The sequence below is a fragment of the Lonchura striata genome, chromosome 36 (genome assembly GCF_050655825.1).
Source record: "Lonchura striata isolate lonStrDom1 chromosome 36, ASM5065582v1, whole genome shotgun sequence".
NCBI lineage: Eukaryota > Metazoa > Chordata > Aves > Passeriformes > Estrildidae > Lonchura > Lonchura striata.
Window position 1 is genome coordinate 10,445,493 of NC_140738.1, and position 18,353 is coordinate 10,463,845.

The 18,353-nt window shown below is 48.2% G+C and overlaps 1 protein-coding gene across 3 annotated transcripts; it reads right to left on the reverse strand.

Moving 5' to 3' along the window:
- Positions 1-7,267: 7,267 nt before the first annotated feature.
- Positions 7,268-18,107, reverse strand: LOC146764143 (uncharacterized). 3 transcript variants are annotated; one of them, XM_085565630.1, is made up of 2 exons: positions 18,035-18,107; positions 7,268-8,621 (listed from the first exon to the last, which is right to left on the reverse strand). In XM_085565630.1, the coding sequence occupies exon 2, from the start codon at positions 8,582-8,584 to the stop codon at positions 7,787-7,789; it is 798 nt and encodes a 265-aa protein (XP_085421756.1). In that variant the 5' UTR covers positions 8,585-8,621; positions 18,035-18,107; the 3' UTR covers positions 7,268-7,786. The 3 variants fall into 3 exon arrangements, with proteins under 3 accessions (XP_085421756.1, XP_085421757.1, XP_085421755.1); XM_085565631.1 differs by lacking the exon at positions 18,035-18,107 and adding an exon at positions 14,004-14,161; XM_085565629.1 differs by lacking the exon at positions 18,035-18,107 and adding an exon at positions 8,948-9,427 and having other exon boundaries at positions 7,268-8,739.
- Positions 18,108-18,353: the final 246 nt, after the last annotated feature.

Consider the following 18,353-nt stretch of genomic DNA (forward strand, 5'->3'; position numbering starts at 1 on the left):
CAAATGCCAAAAATCTGCAACCCCTGCCAGTCTCCTCAGGGAGGGGCACGGGAGAACCAAGGTGCAGCCCCTCTGTCGTGGTTTGACACAGAAAGAGAATTTTTTTCCCGAAGGAAGAGGTCAATTTAGATATTGACCAATTGAAAGTAGACGCGCCTCTGAGAACACAGAGGGGTGAAAGCAGAATTCCCAGGGGAACTCGCTCTCTTTGGTTCTGGTCAGCGTGCAGTGCAGACCTTCCCCTGCCCAGCCACAAGCTGGGTGGGGGAGGGGAAGCCCCCATGGCCTGAAAGGTAGGCCCCAAGGGTGGTGGAAGGACTGGAACCAGGCTGGCCCCTGCAGATGGAAGGGTGGAAGAAATCTGGGATGTCTCCATTTCCCCCCCCCCGGTTTCTCTCCGGAGGGGGAGAGAGAAAGAGACGGCGGCGATCCTGTCCTATCAGCAATTCCACCGCGAGGAAGGAGGAGCGGGGGGAGCTGCTGCAAGGTGCCCAGTTGTGTGGGAGTTGCTGGATGTCCGGGCATCGAGCCATCCCTGGGAGTTCAGACTTTTAACCCTTTCTTGAGAAAATGAAAGCTTTGTGAATTTTCCTTTCCCCTCCTCGGTTTGAAAGAGAGGAAGATGGACACCTTGGACCCTGGGATGTTGGAAGGAGGAATTCTAGAGGGGAGGGGGACAAGGAGTGGCTTTTGGCTGGACTTTTCCATGTTAGCCACAACCTGAACCAATCTTCTCCTTCAAGAGGGACTGTGTTTTGGGATGATGCCAGTGAGTCAAGAGACCTGCTTCGGCTGGGAAAAAGACAAAATTGGAGTGAACAGAGAAAAGGTTAGGGGGTTTGTGGTGGCGCCCCCTTGCCCTGGAAAGGAAAGAGAAGAGAAGAAGATCTCTGTTCTTGAGCCCTCGGCCCCAGGGGAAAATGGGGGGGACTGTGGTCCCAAACAATGAAAAACTGAACTGTTGTTTTCTCCCCTCTTGGCAGGGCATCCTTGAAAGGAAAAATCCTAAAGGCAGTGACCATCCATGCATTGTGGTGAGAGCACTGTGCATGGCAAGGAGAAGGGTCACCATGGCAAACTTTTTCTCCGGGCGGTGCCATGTGTGACATGGAAACACAGGATGTGAAGCTGTGTTTCTTGGGGGGTCTGTGGCACAGGAGAGACTCTGTTCCCTTGATGGACTGAGTGTCGATTGTTTGGAGGGTGGAAACCTGATTGGGGTCCAGATTGTGTCTCACTGTGGTTTGTTGGAGTTGGGTGGTGGGGGGAGGAATGTTTTGCAAGGTTTTCATTTGATCTTTGTGTGGTTTTTTTCTCCTTCTTTAGTTTTCTCTTTTCTTTTGTAGTAGTAGTTTAATAAAGTTTTTTTTCTGTTATTAAGCTTGGGCCTGCTTTGCTCTATTCTAGATTCCACTTCACAGCATTCAAGGGAGGGATCACATTTTCATGGGGGCACTGGCATTGTGCCAGTGTCAAACCATGACAACGGTCTATGTGCCAATTCCCATCCCCCCCATTTCCCACACCACTCAGGATTTCTCACACCTGGGTCTACTCCTGGCTCAGGGGTCTCTTCAGCCCCGCTAGAAATCTCAGCCCTCATTCTAGAGAGACTGCAGACTGTAGAGAGAAAGCTTACCAGATTAAACACCAGGAAGATGGTCTCTTTAACAGTCAGGGGAAACGGAACATTCTCTAATAGGGAGCTAAGAGATTCAGAGGAGAAGAAGGAAAGCAAAGGCTGAAAAGCCTCATCCCCTGCTTCCCCTCTAACAAACTGGCTGCACAACCATGACCATGAGCCATGCATTCCTGGAACAGACTTCAGCACCTTCATAAACCCCCTGCAAGCCATTACACCCAAGCCCAACCTGATGGATATTCTGGTCAGTGGTCTTCTACTGCAAAAACTACGTATTAGGGACAATACTGGAGCTATTCCTGGATAAGAAAATAAACCTAGGGACCATAGAGGGATTAAGATCTCTAAAAAACCCTAGGGACCAGAAACACATACAGGCCTCCACTCTAAAAAGACACTATGAATTCAAACAACAAAGCCAGTAACTGCTCCATACTAACACAAAGTAATTGGAAGCAAAATATGATTAGAATGAGTTTGTTTTTTTTTTTTCCCTCTCTCCAGCCATGAAATGGGAAGCAAAATATTTGTCCTAGTTCAGAGCAAATCTGGGAGAAAAACCTCTGGAAGGAGCCCCCAGAAAAGAAACCCCCATGGCCCCTCCCCACCCACCTGATTCGGGAAGAATTTTCTCTGAAAGAAGTGGAAAAGAACCTGTTTATTTAACAAACAAAACCCTTCCCAGCACTAAAAAAATGAACAACAACAGATGACAACAAAACTCTTTCACCACTCTGCAGAGATGACAAATCCAGAAAGTCTCTCCTGGGAGTCGTCGCCCGGGTCTGGGCGCTGGGGATTGCTCTGGGCACTGGGGATGGCTGCTGCAGATCACAGAGCGCAGGCTCCCGGTGCTCCTCGGTGTTTCCCAGATCCCAGTCCGGAGCAGGTTGGATGGTATTCAGGAAGAGGAAAGGAAAAGAAACAGTCCAGGGAAAGAACTGGACTGCTCAGCTAAACTAATTTAAAAAGCAAAGGCAAAAGCAGAAGCAAGCCAAGCAAGCCAAGTAAAGCAAAAGCCAGCCAGCACTGGCCTCTTCTAGACAGCAGAGCATGGGGGGAGGTGAGCCGGCTGATAACAAGGCAAAACAAACCTTCACTTTCAGAGTCAGTTCTGAAAGCACAGAACAGAATATCAAACATGAACTGAACCCACAATTGGAGATACAAACACCAGAACCTCACCCTGGGACATTCCACCCCTTATCTCCATATCTTCAACATCATGTAAAAACTTCATCAAGTTAAAACTTCCATCTTTCACTTACTCATACACATTTCCTTCCATCTCAATTACTCAAACCTTCAACACTTACACATTTCCTTCTATTTCACTTGCTCAAACCTTTGACACTTACACATTTCTTTCTGTCTCATGTCTGTGTGTTTTCATGCACAGACACTGGCAGCAACATCCAGCAAACAGTGATATTTGCACATGAGTCTCACCCCACAATCAGATCCCCCTGAGGTACACATCGTGTTGCTCCATCTCTCTGTATTATCCACCATGTACAACCTGGTCCCTGAGCAAAGACAATCCCACAAATGGGTTTGTCTGTACTCAAGGCAGAATTGATCCACACTGATTTCCCTAACAAACCTCTGACATGTGCCACTGGGACTTCATGAACTATACTCAGGGGCTCAGACTGGGCAGGACCTGCTCGATTGGTGGAACCTCGGCTGTTAACTAACCAGGTGACCTTTGCTAAATGCTGCTCCCAATTTTTGAAAGATCCTCCACCCAATGCTTTTAAGGTGGTTTTTAACAGTCCATTGTACCTCTCCACTCTGCCTGCAGCTGGTGCATGGTAGGGGATGTGGTACACCCACTCAATGCCATGTTCCCTAGCCCAGGTGTTGATAAGGCTGTTCTTGAAATGATTCCCATGGTCTGACTCAATCCTCTCAGGGGTACCATGCCTCCAAAGGACCTGCTTCTCAAGGCCCAGGATGGTGTTACGGGCTGTAGCATGAGACACAGGGTAGGTTTCCAACCATCCAGTGGTGGCTTTTACCATCGTCAGCACGTAGCGCTTGCCTTGGCGTGTCTGGGGCAGTGTGATGTGGTCAATCTGCCAGGCCTCCCCATACTTGTACTTGGACCCCTGCCCACCATACCACAGGGGCTTCACCTTCTTGGCCTGTTTGATGGCAGCACAGGTCTCACAGTCATGGATCACCTGAGAAATACTGTCCATGGTTAGATCCACCCCTCGGTCTTGTGCCCACTTGTAGGTGGCATCTCTGGCCTGATGGCCTGAGGCATCACTGGCCCATTGTGCTCATAGCAACAGCCACTGGTTGAGGCTCACAGTCTGGTTTAGCTGCTGGCTTAGGCTCCCTGTCTGGTTTACCTGCTGGCTTAGGCTCCCTGTCTGTTTTAGCTGCTGGCTTCGAGCCGGGGCTGTTGGCTGCAGCCTGAGTGACTGGGATCGCTGCTGATTTATCTCCCTGCCCCCCTTCCTCTGTCTGCTGCCCTACAGTATCTAGCAGGGTGTGATAAGCACATGCCAGGGCCCAGCTTGCTGCAATATTTTTCTCCTCAGACTTATCATGGCATTTCTCTTTCAGGTACATTGCCACCTCAGCTGGATTCTGAATTTGTTCACATGGGAAGTCCCAGGCTTTAGGGTCAGAAAATTCCTTTAAGATTTGGCCCATATGCTCCCATTTCTTTCTTGAACTCCCTCACATCTCCTGAGTTGAGAGGTACCTCCACATAACTATTCTCAGAATTTGGGTTGGTTGTCCCTGCTGACCAGCACTGGGGTTAGGGATCATTCCCAAAGCTACTTCCCTTCATGGATATAGAGCTTGCCTTTCCCTTTCTCTTTCCCCCCTTGTTAGACTACGAGTAACTCAGCGATTCTCCTCAGGGACCGGCTCTGGGATTTCTACCTCTTGGTTCTCAAAATCTCCCCCTTGATCTAAATCGGGGTAGACTGCGGGTGGTGCTGGTCGGGGTGGAGGAGGGGGAGGTATGTATGGTAGAAGGGGTGCAGTTGGAACTTCCTCAGGCTTTTTATTTTTCTTTTTCCCTCCCTGGGTGCTTAAGGCAAAAAATTTTGCTCTTGTTTCCCCCACTATCCAGAGAGCAGCAAACTTGCTCTCTTCAATATCAAAAGGTTCTCTAGAGTTTACATAAATGTTTAATGCCTGGTAAATCCAGACCTTGAAGTTTCCAAACAGTGGCCAAAATAAATTATCACTACAGATTTGTTTTCCTCCCCATTCTTTTATACAATAATGTATCATTTTTGCCCTAGCCTTCCCTTTCCTTGAAGGATATTCATCCCAGGATTTTATCATTAGACCTAACGGACTGTCAGGGGGGATCTGGGGAAGCGTTACCGGGGTCCCCGTCCCCATGGAAGCAGAGGCCTTGCTTTTCCTCTGCCCCATCTCCCAGGACACCTTCAGGCACACACACACTCGCGGCCCCTGTTGGTGCCCAGCCCCTCGCGGGCTCTGCAAACCGCACTACTCAGAGCTCTGCCCGTGCCTCGTCCTACAAGGACGTCTCACGCGTTATGTCCTGGGATCCCAGCCCAACCCAGCGGATCCCCACTTTTATAATCTCGCTGTCCTGCGTCTTCGCCCGGCTTCGTGCACAAAGATTACGGGGTTACCGGTATCCCTTGTGCTCAATACCGAATTTGGGTTCGTCGCTAAGGGTCTGGGAAGGAAAAGCCTGCACCAGAGCCGCTGCAGAGGCAGCGGGGCGCCTCCCTGATTAGGAATTCCCACCTGTTCGCCCTTATCCGAGTCACGGCACCAAATTTGTTACGGACAAATTCAACTGGGGAGGCTAATTACAGATAAATCAATTAACAAGAATTAATTAAGCAAGTGGTATTAAGCAAAAGAACAGCGCTGGGCTGCCAGGGAGCCTCTGCTCTGCCACGGAGCACCTTCCCCCTTTGACCTTTTTGTTTTTATATGTCCCTTTTTTATTTCCAGTTGACGTATTTTCTCTTGATGCACTCTGTGCTGGTGCAATTGGTTGCTTGGGGTCTTTTTTTCTGCCTTGGTGGTCATAGGAATGAAGGCTCCTCATCTTCCTTGCAGATTGTCCTTGGCCTAAAAGTTAACTTGTATATAATTAGTTACACAGTCTTCTATGCTAGTTGCATTCCCTACTCAGTTCAAATTCTTGTCTCCTTTAACACTCATTTTGATGAACAACGACCTTTGTATTTATTACACCCACTCTCTCCCAGTGCCTCCCAGCATGTCCATCTCTCTGCTGCCCTCGAGCTCCCGGCCCGGCCCCGGCCGCCTGTTCCCATCCATCTGAGGTGGTTCCAGGGCCAGCAGGAGCTCTCTGTGGTGGCCACCGATGTGGTCCCCAACGGGGACTGGACCCACCAGCTCCTGGTGCTGCTGGAAACCCCAACCCGGGCCAGGCTCACCTCCACCTGCCAACAACATCAGCCTGGAACAACCTGTGAGCCGACACTGGGGTACAACAGAGGAACTGGGGTTGCTGGGAGAGCCACTGGGATGTGCTGGGAGCAACTGGGAGGGAGTTGGAGAGAGCCTGGTTTAAACTGGGAGACGAGGTTGGGGGTTTGGAAGGGCTAAGAAGGGGTTTGAAGGATACTGGGGAGGGTGGGATGGGGTTCTGGAAGTCCTGGTAGGCACTGGGAAGAGACTGGGAGAGGATTTGGGGGTCCTGGGGCAGTGGGGGTGACTGTAAGGAGGCTGTGGGATCCTATGAGTGACAGGAGGGGCTTTGGTGGGTCCTGGGGAGGTCAGGAAGGGATCAAGAGGGAGGTTTTAGGGGATCCTAAGTGGGCTGGGAGTGACCTGGAGGGTGCTTGGAGGGGCCTGGGTGTCTGTGAGTTTTTGGGAGATCCTGACCCCTGTGGACCACCCAGAGATGCTGCTGGATGCTGCCGCAGCAAGATGCTGATAGGAAATGGAGACTCCTGAGTTGGGTTCTGTCTTCCTGACACTGGGGATCGGGTTCTACCTGTGCAAGAGAGTCTGGGGGGGTCCAGTGAGTTGTGTCCTCCCGCCTCTGGAATGTGTGCTCCCCTGGGGCCCCCAGTCAGGTGTCACCCCCTTTTCTCTGCCCACAGAGCTCCTGAGCCGCCGGCGGCCGCAGCCCCTCCCCGTGGCCTCGGGCCGAGCCAGGACCCCCCCCGCTCCATCACGATGCTGATTTTGGGGGGATTGAGTGTCCCCCAGCCCTGCTGTCACTCTGCCCCTGCCCGCCTGCTCCCAGTGTTCCCAGTAAAGCTTCCCAGTTAAACCCAGCCCAGTTCATGGGGGCACTGGGGAGGGACTTGGGGGGACCCCACGGCGGGGCCGGCCCTGGGCAGGGAGGGCGGGTCCAGGTGGGGAACACTGCCTGCTGCGGGTCTGCCCGGCAACTGGTGAGTCATCAGCCCCGCTCTCGCTGATTGGCTGACTCTTCTCCACCGCGTTCTCTCATTGGCTGAGGAGAGGCCCGGCAGTGCAGAGAAGGAACGGGAGAGATCCCGCCCCGAGCACCGGCACGGGGACAACAGACCCGGCCTGGGCACAGGGAGGGAATTTATTACCAACCAAACCACGGCAGCACCAGGAGAAGGGAAAGAAATCCCTCCAGCACCTTCCCCCAGCCAACGGGGATCACCCACAACAGGGTTATCCACCATGGAGAGACGGGGACATCCGAGTTTAGACCAAAGCCAATTTTATTGAGTGTACCAGGTGTTTATACAGGGATTTACTTGTATGGGGCTTATAGAGGGCTCTGTTTTTGGTAACAATTTCCCATTGGTTACACCTTCTTGGTGACATCCAGTAACCTGGGAACATTTATGTTATCACAAAGACTCACACCATGTTGCCTGGTCACTTCTTGCCCAGGGAGACTTAAACTGTGTCTGTGTCTCCCACAGTTTCTGCTCAGTCAGGCCTCAGATATCGGGCCCCTTGATCAGCTCCATTGCTTTACTCTCTGTTTTATTCCCCATACCGGGGCACCAGGGCTCTGCCCCACGGGGGTCACTGGGGATCATCCAGCCTGGATCCTCCCATGGGGGATGGAGCTGCAGCAGCACACCAAGCTCTTCCCTCACTCTCTTCCCTCACTCCAAGCTCTTCCCAAACCCTCATCCCTCACTCAGGGCACTCACAGGGCTTCCCTTAGTGGTGCCTCCGTTGGTGTGTGGTCAAGGCTGAGCTCTGTGAGAAGCTCTTCCCACACTTCCCACACTCATAGGGCCTCTCCCTGGTGTGGATGCGCCGGTGCTTGGTGAGGTGGGAGTTTTGCTTGAAGCCCTCCCCGCAGTCGGGGCAGTGGAAGGGCCTCTCCTCTGTGTGAATCCGCTCATGGAGGAGGAGATTGGAGCTGGTCTGAAACCTCTTCCCACACTGGGGACACTCATAGGGCCTCTCCCCAGTGTGGATGCACTGGTGTGCTCGCAGGCCTGAGCTCCTCCCAAAGCTCTTCCCACATTCCAAGCACTCATAGGGCCGTTCCCCAGTGTGGATCACCTGGTGCTGGATCAGGCCAGACATGTCTTTGAAGCCCTTCCCACATTTCCCACACTCGTAGGGCCTCTCCCCGGTGTGGATGCGCTGGTGGATGGTGAGGTTGGAGTTGTGCTTGAAGCCCTTCCCACAGTCGGGGCAGCGGAAGGGCCTCTCCTCTGTGTGACTCCGCTCATGTCTGAGGAGAGTGGAGCTTCTCTGAAACCTCTTCCCACACTCTCCACACTCGTAGGGCCTCTCCCCAGTGTGGATCCTCTGGTGCTCGATCAGGTTGGATCTCCACCTGAAACCCTTCCCACATTCCAAGCACTTGTGGGGCTTCTCCCTGCCATGAGGCTTCTTCACCAGCTCCAAGCTCCGGCTGGATCTCTGCCCGCCTTCCTGGCTCAGGGGGCTCTTTCCTCCCCACAGCTCCCTGGGCTGGGTTTGCAGCTCCTCCTCCTGCAGCATCTCCGGGGCTTTTCCTCCTCCTCCATCCAGCCACGCCCTGGAAATGACAAATCCTGATTTGACAGAAAAACAAGAGAAAAGCTCCTTGTACTGGAGGTTCCTCCTTGCCCAAGTTCATCTCAGGAAGTCACTGGGAATCTTGTGTCTATAAGAACCTACAAAACACCAAGATTTAGCTCAAAAATCCTGCAAACTTCAAGACACAGTACAAAACCTCCCCAAACATAGCAGCTCAGCAAATCCACCTCCAAAACATAAAGATTCAGCTGCCACATAAAACCAAAGCACCAACATTTAGCCCAAGCAAGCTCAGAAACAAGAAGATTCACCCTGTGAAAATCGTGGATCCCCCTCCACAGTCACCTGCTGCATGTGGGGGGAGCAGCGCTCCTGGGGCTGGGGGGAGGCTGCAGACACAGGGAGGGGTGGAACCTTCTGCTGCTTCCTCTTTCTGCTCCTCCTCCTCCTCCTGTGTCTCTCCTCTTCCTCCTGCTATTCCTCCTTCTCCTGCACAATCCCACCCTCTCCTGCCACCTGCATCGTTTGACCATTCTGTTCCTCAAGCCTGCTTCTCCTTCCCTTCTCCTCCTGCCCCCAGGCCCAGCACCCACTGCCGGCTCCCTCTTCCCCCCAGCCCCACAGCATCCCAGCGCAGGGGCAGGGATGGAGCTGGGGCAGGTCGGGCTGGGGCAGCGCTGGGCTCTCGGCCGCTCCCGCCCGCACTCGGTCCCCACTGCAGCCGCTCCCGCCAGGACAGCGCGGGGGGCCCGGCCTTGGCGCTGCCCCACTCCCACCTCCCCAAATTCCCCTCGCGGGGCCATGGGGCCGAGGGGGGGCGCAGGTGGGGTCCAGGTGGGGAATGCTGAGATAATTTCAAGAGTGGGTCCCCAAGAAGAAAAATTGGAATTTGTGGTAGACACAGGGGCAGAATTAACCTTTCTGTTAAATATTCCAAAAGGTTATAGTGTAAGCAAAGATACCATAATAGTAACAGGAGCAAAAGGAGAGAGTTTCACAGTACCCGTTATTAAAAATGCGGTAATAGAGGGAGAAACTAAATTTTGGATGAGGGATGTTTTCTTGGTCCCAGGGGCAGGTAGCAATTTATTGGGATGAGATTTACAGGTGAAATTAGGAATAGGGGTTGTTCCAGAAGATGGGAAGATGACAGCTAGACTTTTAAAACTAGGCCAGGAGGATGGAAGAAGAATTAACAAGGAAGTTTGGGCTGGGGAGGGAAATAGGGGAAGATTAAATATTGACCCCATAAAGATCACAACTGAGGAAAAAAAAATTGTCCCAACATGTACGGCACTATCCTGTATCTTTAGAAGGACGGGAATGTTTAAAGCCAGTAATAGAAGGACTAATAAAGGATGGACATTAGAACCTTGTATGTCTCCCCATAATACCCCAATACTCCCAGTAAAGAAGCCTGACGGGAGCTATAGACTGGTACAAGCCTTAAGGGAGGTTAACAAAGGAACTCAGACCTGCTATCCAGTGGTACCAAATCCTTATACTCTTTTCAGTAAAGTTCCTCCCCAGCATCAGTGGTTTAGTGTAGTGGACCTTAAAGATGCCTTTTGGGCTTGCCCATTAGCCCAGGAGAGCAAGTTATCTTTGCTTTTGAATGGAAGGACCCACTAACTGGAGAAAACAGCAATTAAGATGGACAAAACTATCACAGGGGCTTATAGAATCCCCAAACTTATTTGGACAAGCTTTAGAAACAATACTACAAACTTTCCACACTCCCCCTGAAATACAAATTATCCAATATGTGGATAATCTTTTACTTTCTGGGGAAGCTGAAGCTGAAGTTAGAGAGGCTACTATAAAGCTTTTGAATTTTCTTGGGGAAAAAGGATTAAGGGTATCAAAAGGGAAGCTGCAATTTGTAGAATCAGAGGTAAAATATCTTGGACACTTGCTTAGAAAGGGTAGTTGGAAGCTCAACCCAGACTGAAACACAGGGATTCTATCCCTTCCCCCTCCCTCTTCAAAGGGGGAAATCAGAAAGATACTCAGATTATTGGGATATTATAGATTGTGGATTGAAGGATATACACAGACAGTAAAATTTTTGAATAAAAAAAATTGACAGAGGGAGGTGATATAAAATGGATCAAAAAGGATAATGAAAAATTAAGAAAAAAGAAGTTAAAACTAGCCCCAATATCAACTTTAAGCTTACCTTCACTAGCAACACCCTTTCATTTGTATGTAAATGAAAAAAAGGGGGTAGCTCATAGGGTTTTGTTTCAAGAGTGGGGAGGAGTAAAGAGACCCATGGCTTATTTATCAAAGATGTGGGATCCAGTAAATCAAGGCTGGCCAGTGTGTATTCAAGCTATAGCAGCTACTGCAATCCTAGTAAAGGAAAGTCATAAACTGACTTCTAGAGGTAAATTAATTGTGTGCACACCTCATGCAGTACTAAATTTCTTCCAATTTGCATTGTGATTTTTATCTTGAAATACATAACTTACTGTACTCTAGGATTGAAAAACTAGTTTACAGCTGTGACATAGCAAAACCTGCTATTAATTTGAGTCAATGCAGGCTGTTCAATCAAGTGTTCTCAGTGTGTAAAGTTAAACTAAAGGTAACACCAGCTGCTTGGTAGGTCAATGAGAAACAATTTTCCTTCCAACCAGTCCTTTTTCATGTACCCAAATGTGTTTTGCTTTCTTCGTTTTTTTGTTTTGTTTGTTTGCTGTTTTTTCTGGAAGTGCTAACTACTTGCAGTGTATCTAGAAGAGCAAATAAAATTGTGCATACAAAACACTTGTAAAAAAATAGGGCTCATTTTTTCCCACAATGGGAGGTGGCTACATATAGAAAAGGGAAACTACAAAGCTAGATGAAGAAAAAGTTTCAGTATCTTCTAATGTAAACAATTTGTTACTTCCAGCATCACAGTGGGTGTGTGACACACACATATGAAAAAGATCGTGAGGGAGATCTCTGTTTACTACAGTTTCCTATTTCTTGAATGAGTTAGAGAGCTATGAAGCAATTGTGATTCCTTGTGTGGATTGCCCAAGCCTGCAGGGAGGGCTTGGCCATGGTTCCCTCTGTGCTGCAGGCAGCCCTGCAGCGTGGCAGCAGTGGCTTGCCTCTGGTGAGTTTGCAGGCAGGGTGCTCCAGCACTGCAGTGCTCAGGGGCAGTTTCCTATTTTGACACCAAAGCTTAAATTCAAGAGTGCCTCTTCCCATCCAGTTATTGTTTGTACTGTAAGAACCTCTTCAGAGAGTGTCTCCTGGCAGTCAAAAAGAGAGTATTGCAGAGATAAATTCCTTACTTGCTGTCTCCCCCACTGTATCCACATTTTGTCTATTCCCTCTTCAAATTATAGATTTGTAAAACTCATGCTCTGTGTCCTCAGATGCCCTTCCCAAATCAAACCTTGGCTTCTTTGCAAATTATATTGCACTAACAAGCATTGCCTTAAATTTTTTATTGCAGGCAAGATCACTTCAGAAGTAAGTTTTTCTTTACCTTGTTCCTACAACCCTTTCAAGCTTGTGAATGGAAAATTGTGACAGCAAAATAAGTCTTTAGTTTTAGCACTGTCAGCTGTGGGTAGCTGGTAGCCCTTGGCGGAGGGTGCCGTGAATTAAAGGCCGGCAGAACACACATAACAACAGTAATTAAATTTGTAAGGAAGTTGAAAAAGGAGGGAGAGGTGATTGGCAGACTCACCTCTCCAGGATGTAGGACTAATGTTAGAAAGTGGACTGATATTGGAATGTGGATGTTGAAATGTGAAGAGAGAAAAAGAGAGTGAAAGAGAGAGAAAGGGAGAAGAGAGAAGAAGAGAGAAGAAGAAAGAGAGAAGAAGAGAGAAGAGAGAAAAAGAGAGAAAAAGAGAGAAGAGAGAAAAAGAGAAAAAGAGAGAAAAAGAGAGAAGAGAGAAAAAGAGAGAAGAAGAAAGAAAAAGAGAGAAAAAGAGAGAAGAGAGAAAAAGAGAAGAGAGAAAAAGAGAGAAAAAGAGAAAAAGAGAAAAAGAGAAAAAAAGGAGAGAAAAAGAGAAAAAGAGAGAAAAAGAGAGAGAAAGGGAAAGAGAGAGAAAGAGAAAGAGGGAGAGCGAAATACATCCCAAAGTCCCCATACAGTCGCTATCTGTAAGTTCTCCCCCATTCCTGCTAGACAGAGTGACAACAAGGGGAGGGGAGTGAGGAAGTACAGTCAAAGGCAAAGCTGTGAAAAAGAGGGAGAGCTGGACCACCAATAGAGATAAGATCAAAGCAGAGATAGCTGACTCTCACAATGTGCTTTATTTTTTTAAACAAGACTTCTTTTTTTTCCTTCTGATTTTTGTTGTTAAGGAAAGGAGGCTTTTGTTCTGAAGAATGGGTCTGTAAGACTAAAACAGTTGGATGTTGCCTAAAAAGCAAAAAACCAAGAGATATGATACATCTTGTGTTAAATTTGGGCTAGTCTTTTTTTTATTTAACTAAGTATAGCTCACAAGAAGAAGAATTGGCCTCTGCAGCGATGAGCACAGCTGGATACAAGAAGAAGAAGCAGCTATAGAAAAAGTTTTTAGTTAAACCCAGAAAGTTTTGAAGAAAACTAATAGTGAAAGTTAATGCAGTATTGTTTTTCTTTTCTTTTAACACTGTGTTATTAAAAAGTCCTTTCCAGGTACTACTAAAGCATCAATCCCAACTATGGAAAAGAGGGTGAATTCATGCCAGCAAAATAAAAGAATTGGTGAAGAAACGTGAGGAATGGACTATCACATCTAAACCAGGTGATACCAAATTGACTTTCAACCAGGACTGAGTGGTAATGGTTTGGGAAGACCCAAATGATCCAAGGCAGGTACAAAGAATAACACCTAACTGAGAAATAAGGCAAAGCTTGCATCACTGGTTCTAAGCCCTGCCTGAATAAGCCCTGAGACGCCTCCGACACCTCCTTGGCAGAGGAACACTGCCACTTCAAACAGGAGGATCGGGAGTGTTTGAGTCAAAGAGTTCTGATAGTCTGGCCTTAGCCTGTGACTTGTACAGGCAAAAAGGGAAATTGCCATTAATACTATGCTGTATACTTTATTTGATTCATCCCCATATTGGACATGGCAGCTGGGTTATAAGTGAATGTTTAAATTATGAGAATAATTGGCATTGTAGCTCACAAAATCTATGTTCTCATGGCAAGAAGTATTGAGTACTGAATCAATCCCCTATACAGAAAGACCTCAAAAACTGAAGTAAATAAATTGCTTTTGTAGATGGGGATTATCAATGCCTGTGGACTGAGAGATACCTGAGGAATGGTGGAAAACCACAGTTAAAAGGTGTCAAAAACAATTTGCCTGGAAATGAGTAAAAAAGGAGTGACAAGGGAAACAGAGGGCAAGCCTGCACTGAGCACTGTACTCACCAGCGAGAAGATCACACGTACCTGCTGTGGGCAGCAGCCCCACAGGCAGGGGAGGTGGGGGTATAAGCCAAGCCAGACCTCTGTCATTCCTGTTTCTGTCTCTCATTTGTTGTCTTTTCCCTTCTGAGATAGCAGCAAGATCGTGTCACAAATGCTACAGAAAGTATCACATGGAAAGAAACCAAAGTTCCGTTTTGTCACACACACCCATGTCAACAGCCACTGTTATAACCCATCCAAATTAAGTACCTGCAGGAAAAAGGGGGAAAATTATCACATACAAAGAACTTAGGAAAAAGTAGTAATACTTGGGGCATGGAATGTCCAAAAGGAGAGAGATTCATTTGTTTTACATTTGATCTTAGAAATATAGTCCAAGATTCGGTAAAGAGACAGTTAGTAAAAAAAAAAGGTAAAACAAGCACAGCAGTCTAGCTCTGTGTTAACCCCAAATTATATCCTCAGTCATATTAAATTACTCCAAGCAGTTATAGAGAAGATAATAAACAAAGCTGCTCAGGCATTGGAATTAATATGGAGTCTGCAAAGCCAAACATCACCTGCAGTGCATTAAAATAGGTTGGCTTTACGCTATTTATTGGCTAAAGAATGGGGTGTACAGATTGTTGAAAATAGATGGCAATGAGGATGTCATCCTGGAAAAAACAAAGGATATCAGAAAAAAATTATGACCCAGGTATCAGTCCAAAAATGGGAAAATAACGTTAAAAACTAGCAAGTGGGGTAATGTATTGAAAATGGGATGGTGGAAGAAATTAGGATTCTTCCTTTTATGTGTTACAAGTGTTTTGATATTTCTTCTTTGTTTAATCCCATGTTTTATTTGATTACCAACAGAGTCCAAAGAATGCAAGAGGACAGGAAATATTCTTTATAAATCATTTGGCTTGAGCAGTAAGAAGTGGGATTGTGAAAAATGCATATTTATGATTGGCTTTTCGCAAATGGTACAATGAATATTATATGTGTAATGTTAGAAAGTTATGCTGTATTAATTCCCTTACATATTGTGTTAAGTGTAGTTTTAGGTTACAACATAATGTTAAAATAGAGATTATGTATGTGGGGGGAGTTTTCTTTTTAGGAATGAGATGCTCCCTTTGAAGAACACCTAAATCTTCCAAAGGAGAGGAATTTATTGCTTCTTATCAGAAGAAGCTAATTTCTTCAGGCCTTGCTCAGACTTGAAGGTGCCAGGGGATTAAAGGGAACAGTTGACATACAACAGAGTTTCTTGTTTAGAACAGAATGTATGCATAACCATGAAGGATGTATGAATATGCAACAAGTGTCTTGGTTTAAGGGTGATTCCTTTGTTCACAAGTCAAGCTTTTCTTGACTTAGTGTCCGAGAGCATCTGGACATCCGTAATTCTTTGCTCTTTTGGTCTTGTAATTGTCCTAACTCTAATTGTATTATTATTTTTATAACCATTTTATTACTAATAAACTTTTAAAATTTTAAAAACCAAGTGATTAGAGTTTTTCAAAATTTTCAAAACTAGATGAGATTTAAAGGTGACCCTTTAACTCATGAACAATAAATAGATGATTTGAAGGAAAAAAAAAAGCATCAGATTGTGGGGGGGGGCACAACTGAGGCTGCTGAAGGCTGCTGTGGAAGAGAAGCTGCATTCCAGGCACCCAGGAGGAGCTTTAGAAATGCAAATTAACACTGCTGGGGCAAACTGGGGACAATGTACCTGGCTCTTCTTGCCTGGGGCAGGAATTGGCTGATTCCCTCTGCCCCACACCCCAAGCTCTGCCTGCTTGCATGGATGGAATCTGCACAGCTGAAGGCAGAGCCCATGCTGAGGATCTCTGACTCTGCAACAGAAATGGCTGAAGCTGCAAAGGGAAACAGCAAATGGAGAATGTTGGGAAAACTTCACTAAAATAAGGGGGGGATCATCCCTCTGCCCACTCCAACATCTGCTGTCACTGTCTGTGCTGTACAGGGTGTATCAGAGCACTGGGGGTTTTGCTAGAACAAGTTCAGGGAAATCAGTTGGAATTCAAGTATATGATGAAGGATTAAGAAAAAAATGGTAAATTGATGCAACTTCAGCTGCAGGGAGCACTCAAAAATGGGGAAAAAGATAAAGGGCCAACAGAACAAATCCTACAACACCATGGACCAGCCCCTGGGAACCAAAAAAATTTTGTGAAAAATGCATGTTATCTGGCTCCACGCAGATAGTTACTATATGTATTATATTACATTGATAAGTTGTGCTGTATTAACATTTTAATAGTATGGTAAATGTATCTTTGAAGATAAAATGAAGCTTTAGTAGTTAAAAGAGAAAATATGCATTGCGGGGGGGGGGGGGGTTAAGGAATGAGAACACCTAAATTCACTCAAGGAACACCTAAATTCTCCAGACAAGAGCAATTTATTGTTTTCTTACTAGAAGAAGCTAATTTCTTCAGGCCTTGCTCAGACTGAAGCACGCCGTGGGGATTAAAAAAACAGCTGACATACAACAACAGACAGAATTTCTTGTTTTAAATAAAATGTATGCATAACCATGAAGGATATATGAATATGCAACAGTGTATTTTTTTAGGGGTGATTCCTTTATTCACAAGGTATGCTTGTTGTGGCTTAAGTGCCCAAGAGAGCATCCTGACATCTGTAAGTCTTTGTTTTTATTGTCTTGTAATCATCCTAACTCTAAATTTTAATTAGTCTGATTGTATTCCTACTTTTAGAACCATTTCACTATTATTAAACTTCTAACATTTAAAAACCAAGTGATTGGCATTTCTCACAAATTCTTACCAGGAGACTGAGAACCCATTTATCATTTCAATGGCATCATTACATTACAAGCTGTCCTCGGAATAAGAACCAACCAGACAGCTCCAGCTCCTGACTTTCCTGCCGACCAAGCCACTGAAATGAGGAACACAACATTTCACCAGGGGATGGGATCAGATTATCTGTTAGCAGAAAAAGCAGGAGTTTGTGGAAAACTAAATGACTCAAACTGCTGCTGGTAAAGAGATGACAAGGGAAAAGTGGTGAAAAGGATAACAAAGGAAATAGGAGAGCAGTTTATGTATTGGTCAAACACAGAAAGGATGGGAATGGGACACGGTTTCCTGGCTCCCCAGCACACCAGGGGTTAAAGGAATGCTGCTTCTCCTCTTCTGTGCTGCAGCAACTCTCATCTTTTTACCATGCTCCACACCTTGGCAGTGCAGCTCATCCAGCAGCTGAGCCAGGGCATGCAGGTGGCAGCCAGGCCTCCTGATCCACAAACGGCTACAAAAGGACAGGGAATGAGGGCACCGAGAATAATCCCAAAACCAAAGAGGACCCGGGAAGGACAAAACAGAGTCAAGGAGTGAATCTGTCTGGAGATAGGGCCGGGCATCTGTAGAGAAGGGGAGAAACCATCAGTTCCAATAAATTTTACAAATTGACCCAGAGAGCTGCTCAAAGTCCCGCTACATTCCCGAAATTCGCCGAGAAGAACAAAGACTTAACAGAGCCGTGAATATCGGCTGTTCTACAAAAGGAGGGTGCACATTAACGAGGACAGGCTCCAGGCGCATCGGGAAGTCGGAACCTTCCAAGGAACTCAGCCGGTGGGCAAAGGCAGAGGGAGATGCGGCCGGGAAAATGAGGATAAAAAGGAGGCTGCGGGCTACAGCCACGGCAGAGAGCGCACGGCAAATGCCCCACGGCCTCTGCCCCTGCTCGGCAATAAAGTCACTTTGACAGGACTCCTCGCTCTCCGCCGGGCACACGAACCTCCGGCGACGGGAATTTCCCCGCCCGCTCCCGGCCGCGGGGCAGCCCCTCTGTCCCACCCACAGCAGCCGGGCCGAGCCAGCGCTGCTCCGGCAGCGGCTCCTGCCCGGCCCCGGCGGGAAGGAGACCGCGGGCAGCCGCTCCCGCAGCGCCCTCAGCCCGGGGCCGGCACGGGCCGGACACGGCACCGGCGAGCCGCCGGAGCCCCCTGCCGCCCCCTCCGCCCGCAGCCGGCCCCGAGCCCCCGCAGAGCCCAGCGCGGCTCCCACCTGCGCCGGGGCCGCCTCCGAGCTCCGCCGCCGCCGCCTCACCGCGCTCCGGCCGCTGCCGCCGCTGCCGGGCCCGCGCAGCCGCTCGGCCAATGGCGGCGCTGCGCGGCCACGGCCGCCCTCAGCCCGCCGCCGGGGCCGCGCCGCGCCCCGCTCCCACCAATCAGCGCGCCGCAACCGCGACTGACGGCACCGGCGGCCAATGGCAGCGAGCTCGGGGCGGGCTCTGCGCACGGCCCCGCCTCGCCCCGCGCTCTCGGCGCCCCCGGGCTGCGTGAGGGGAAAGCCGGAGATGAGGAACAGCCCCGGCACGGGCCCG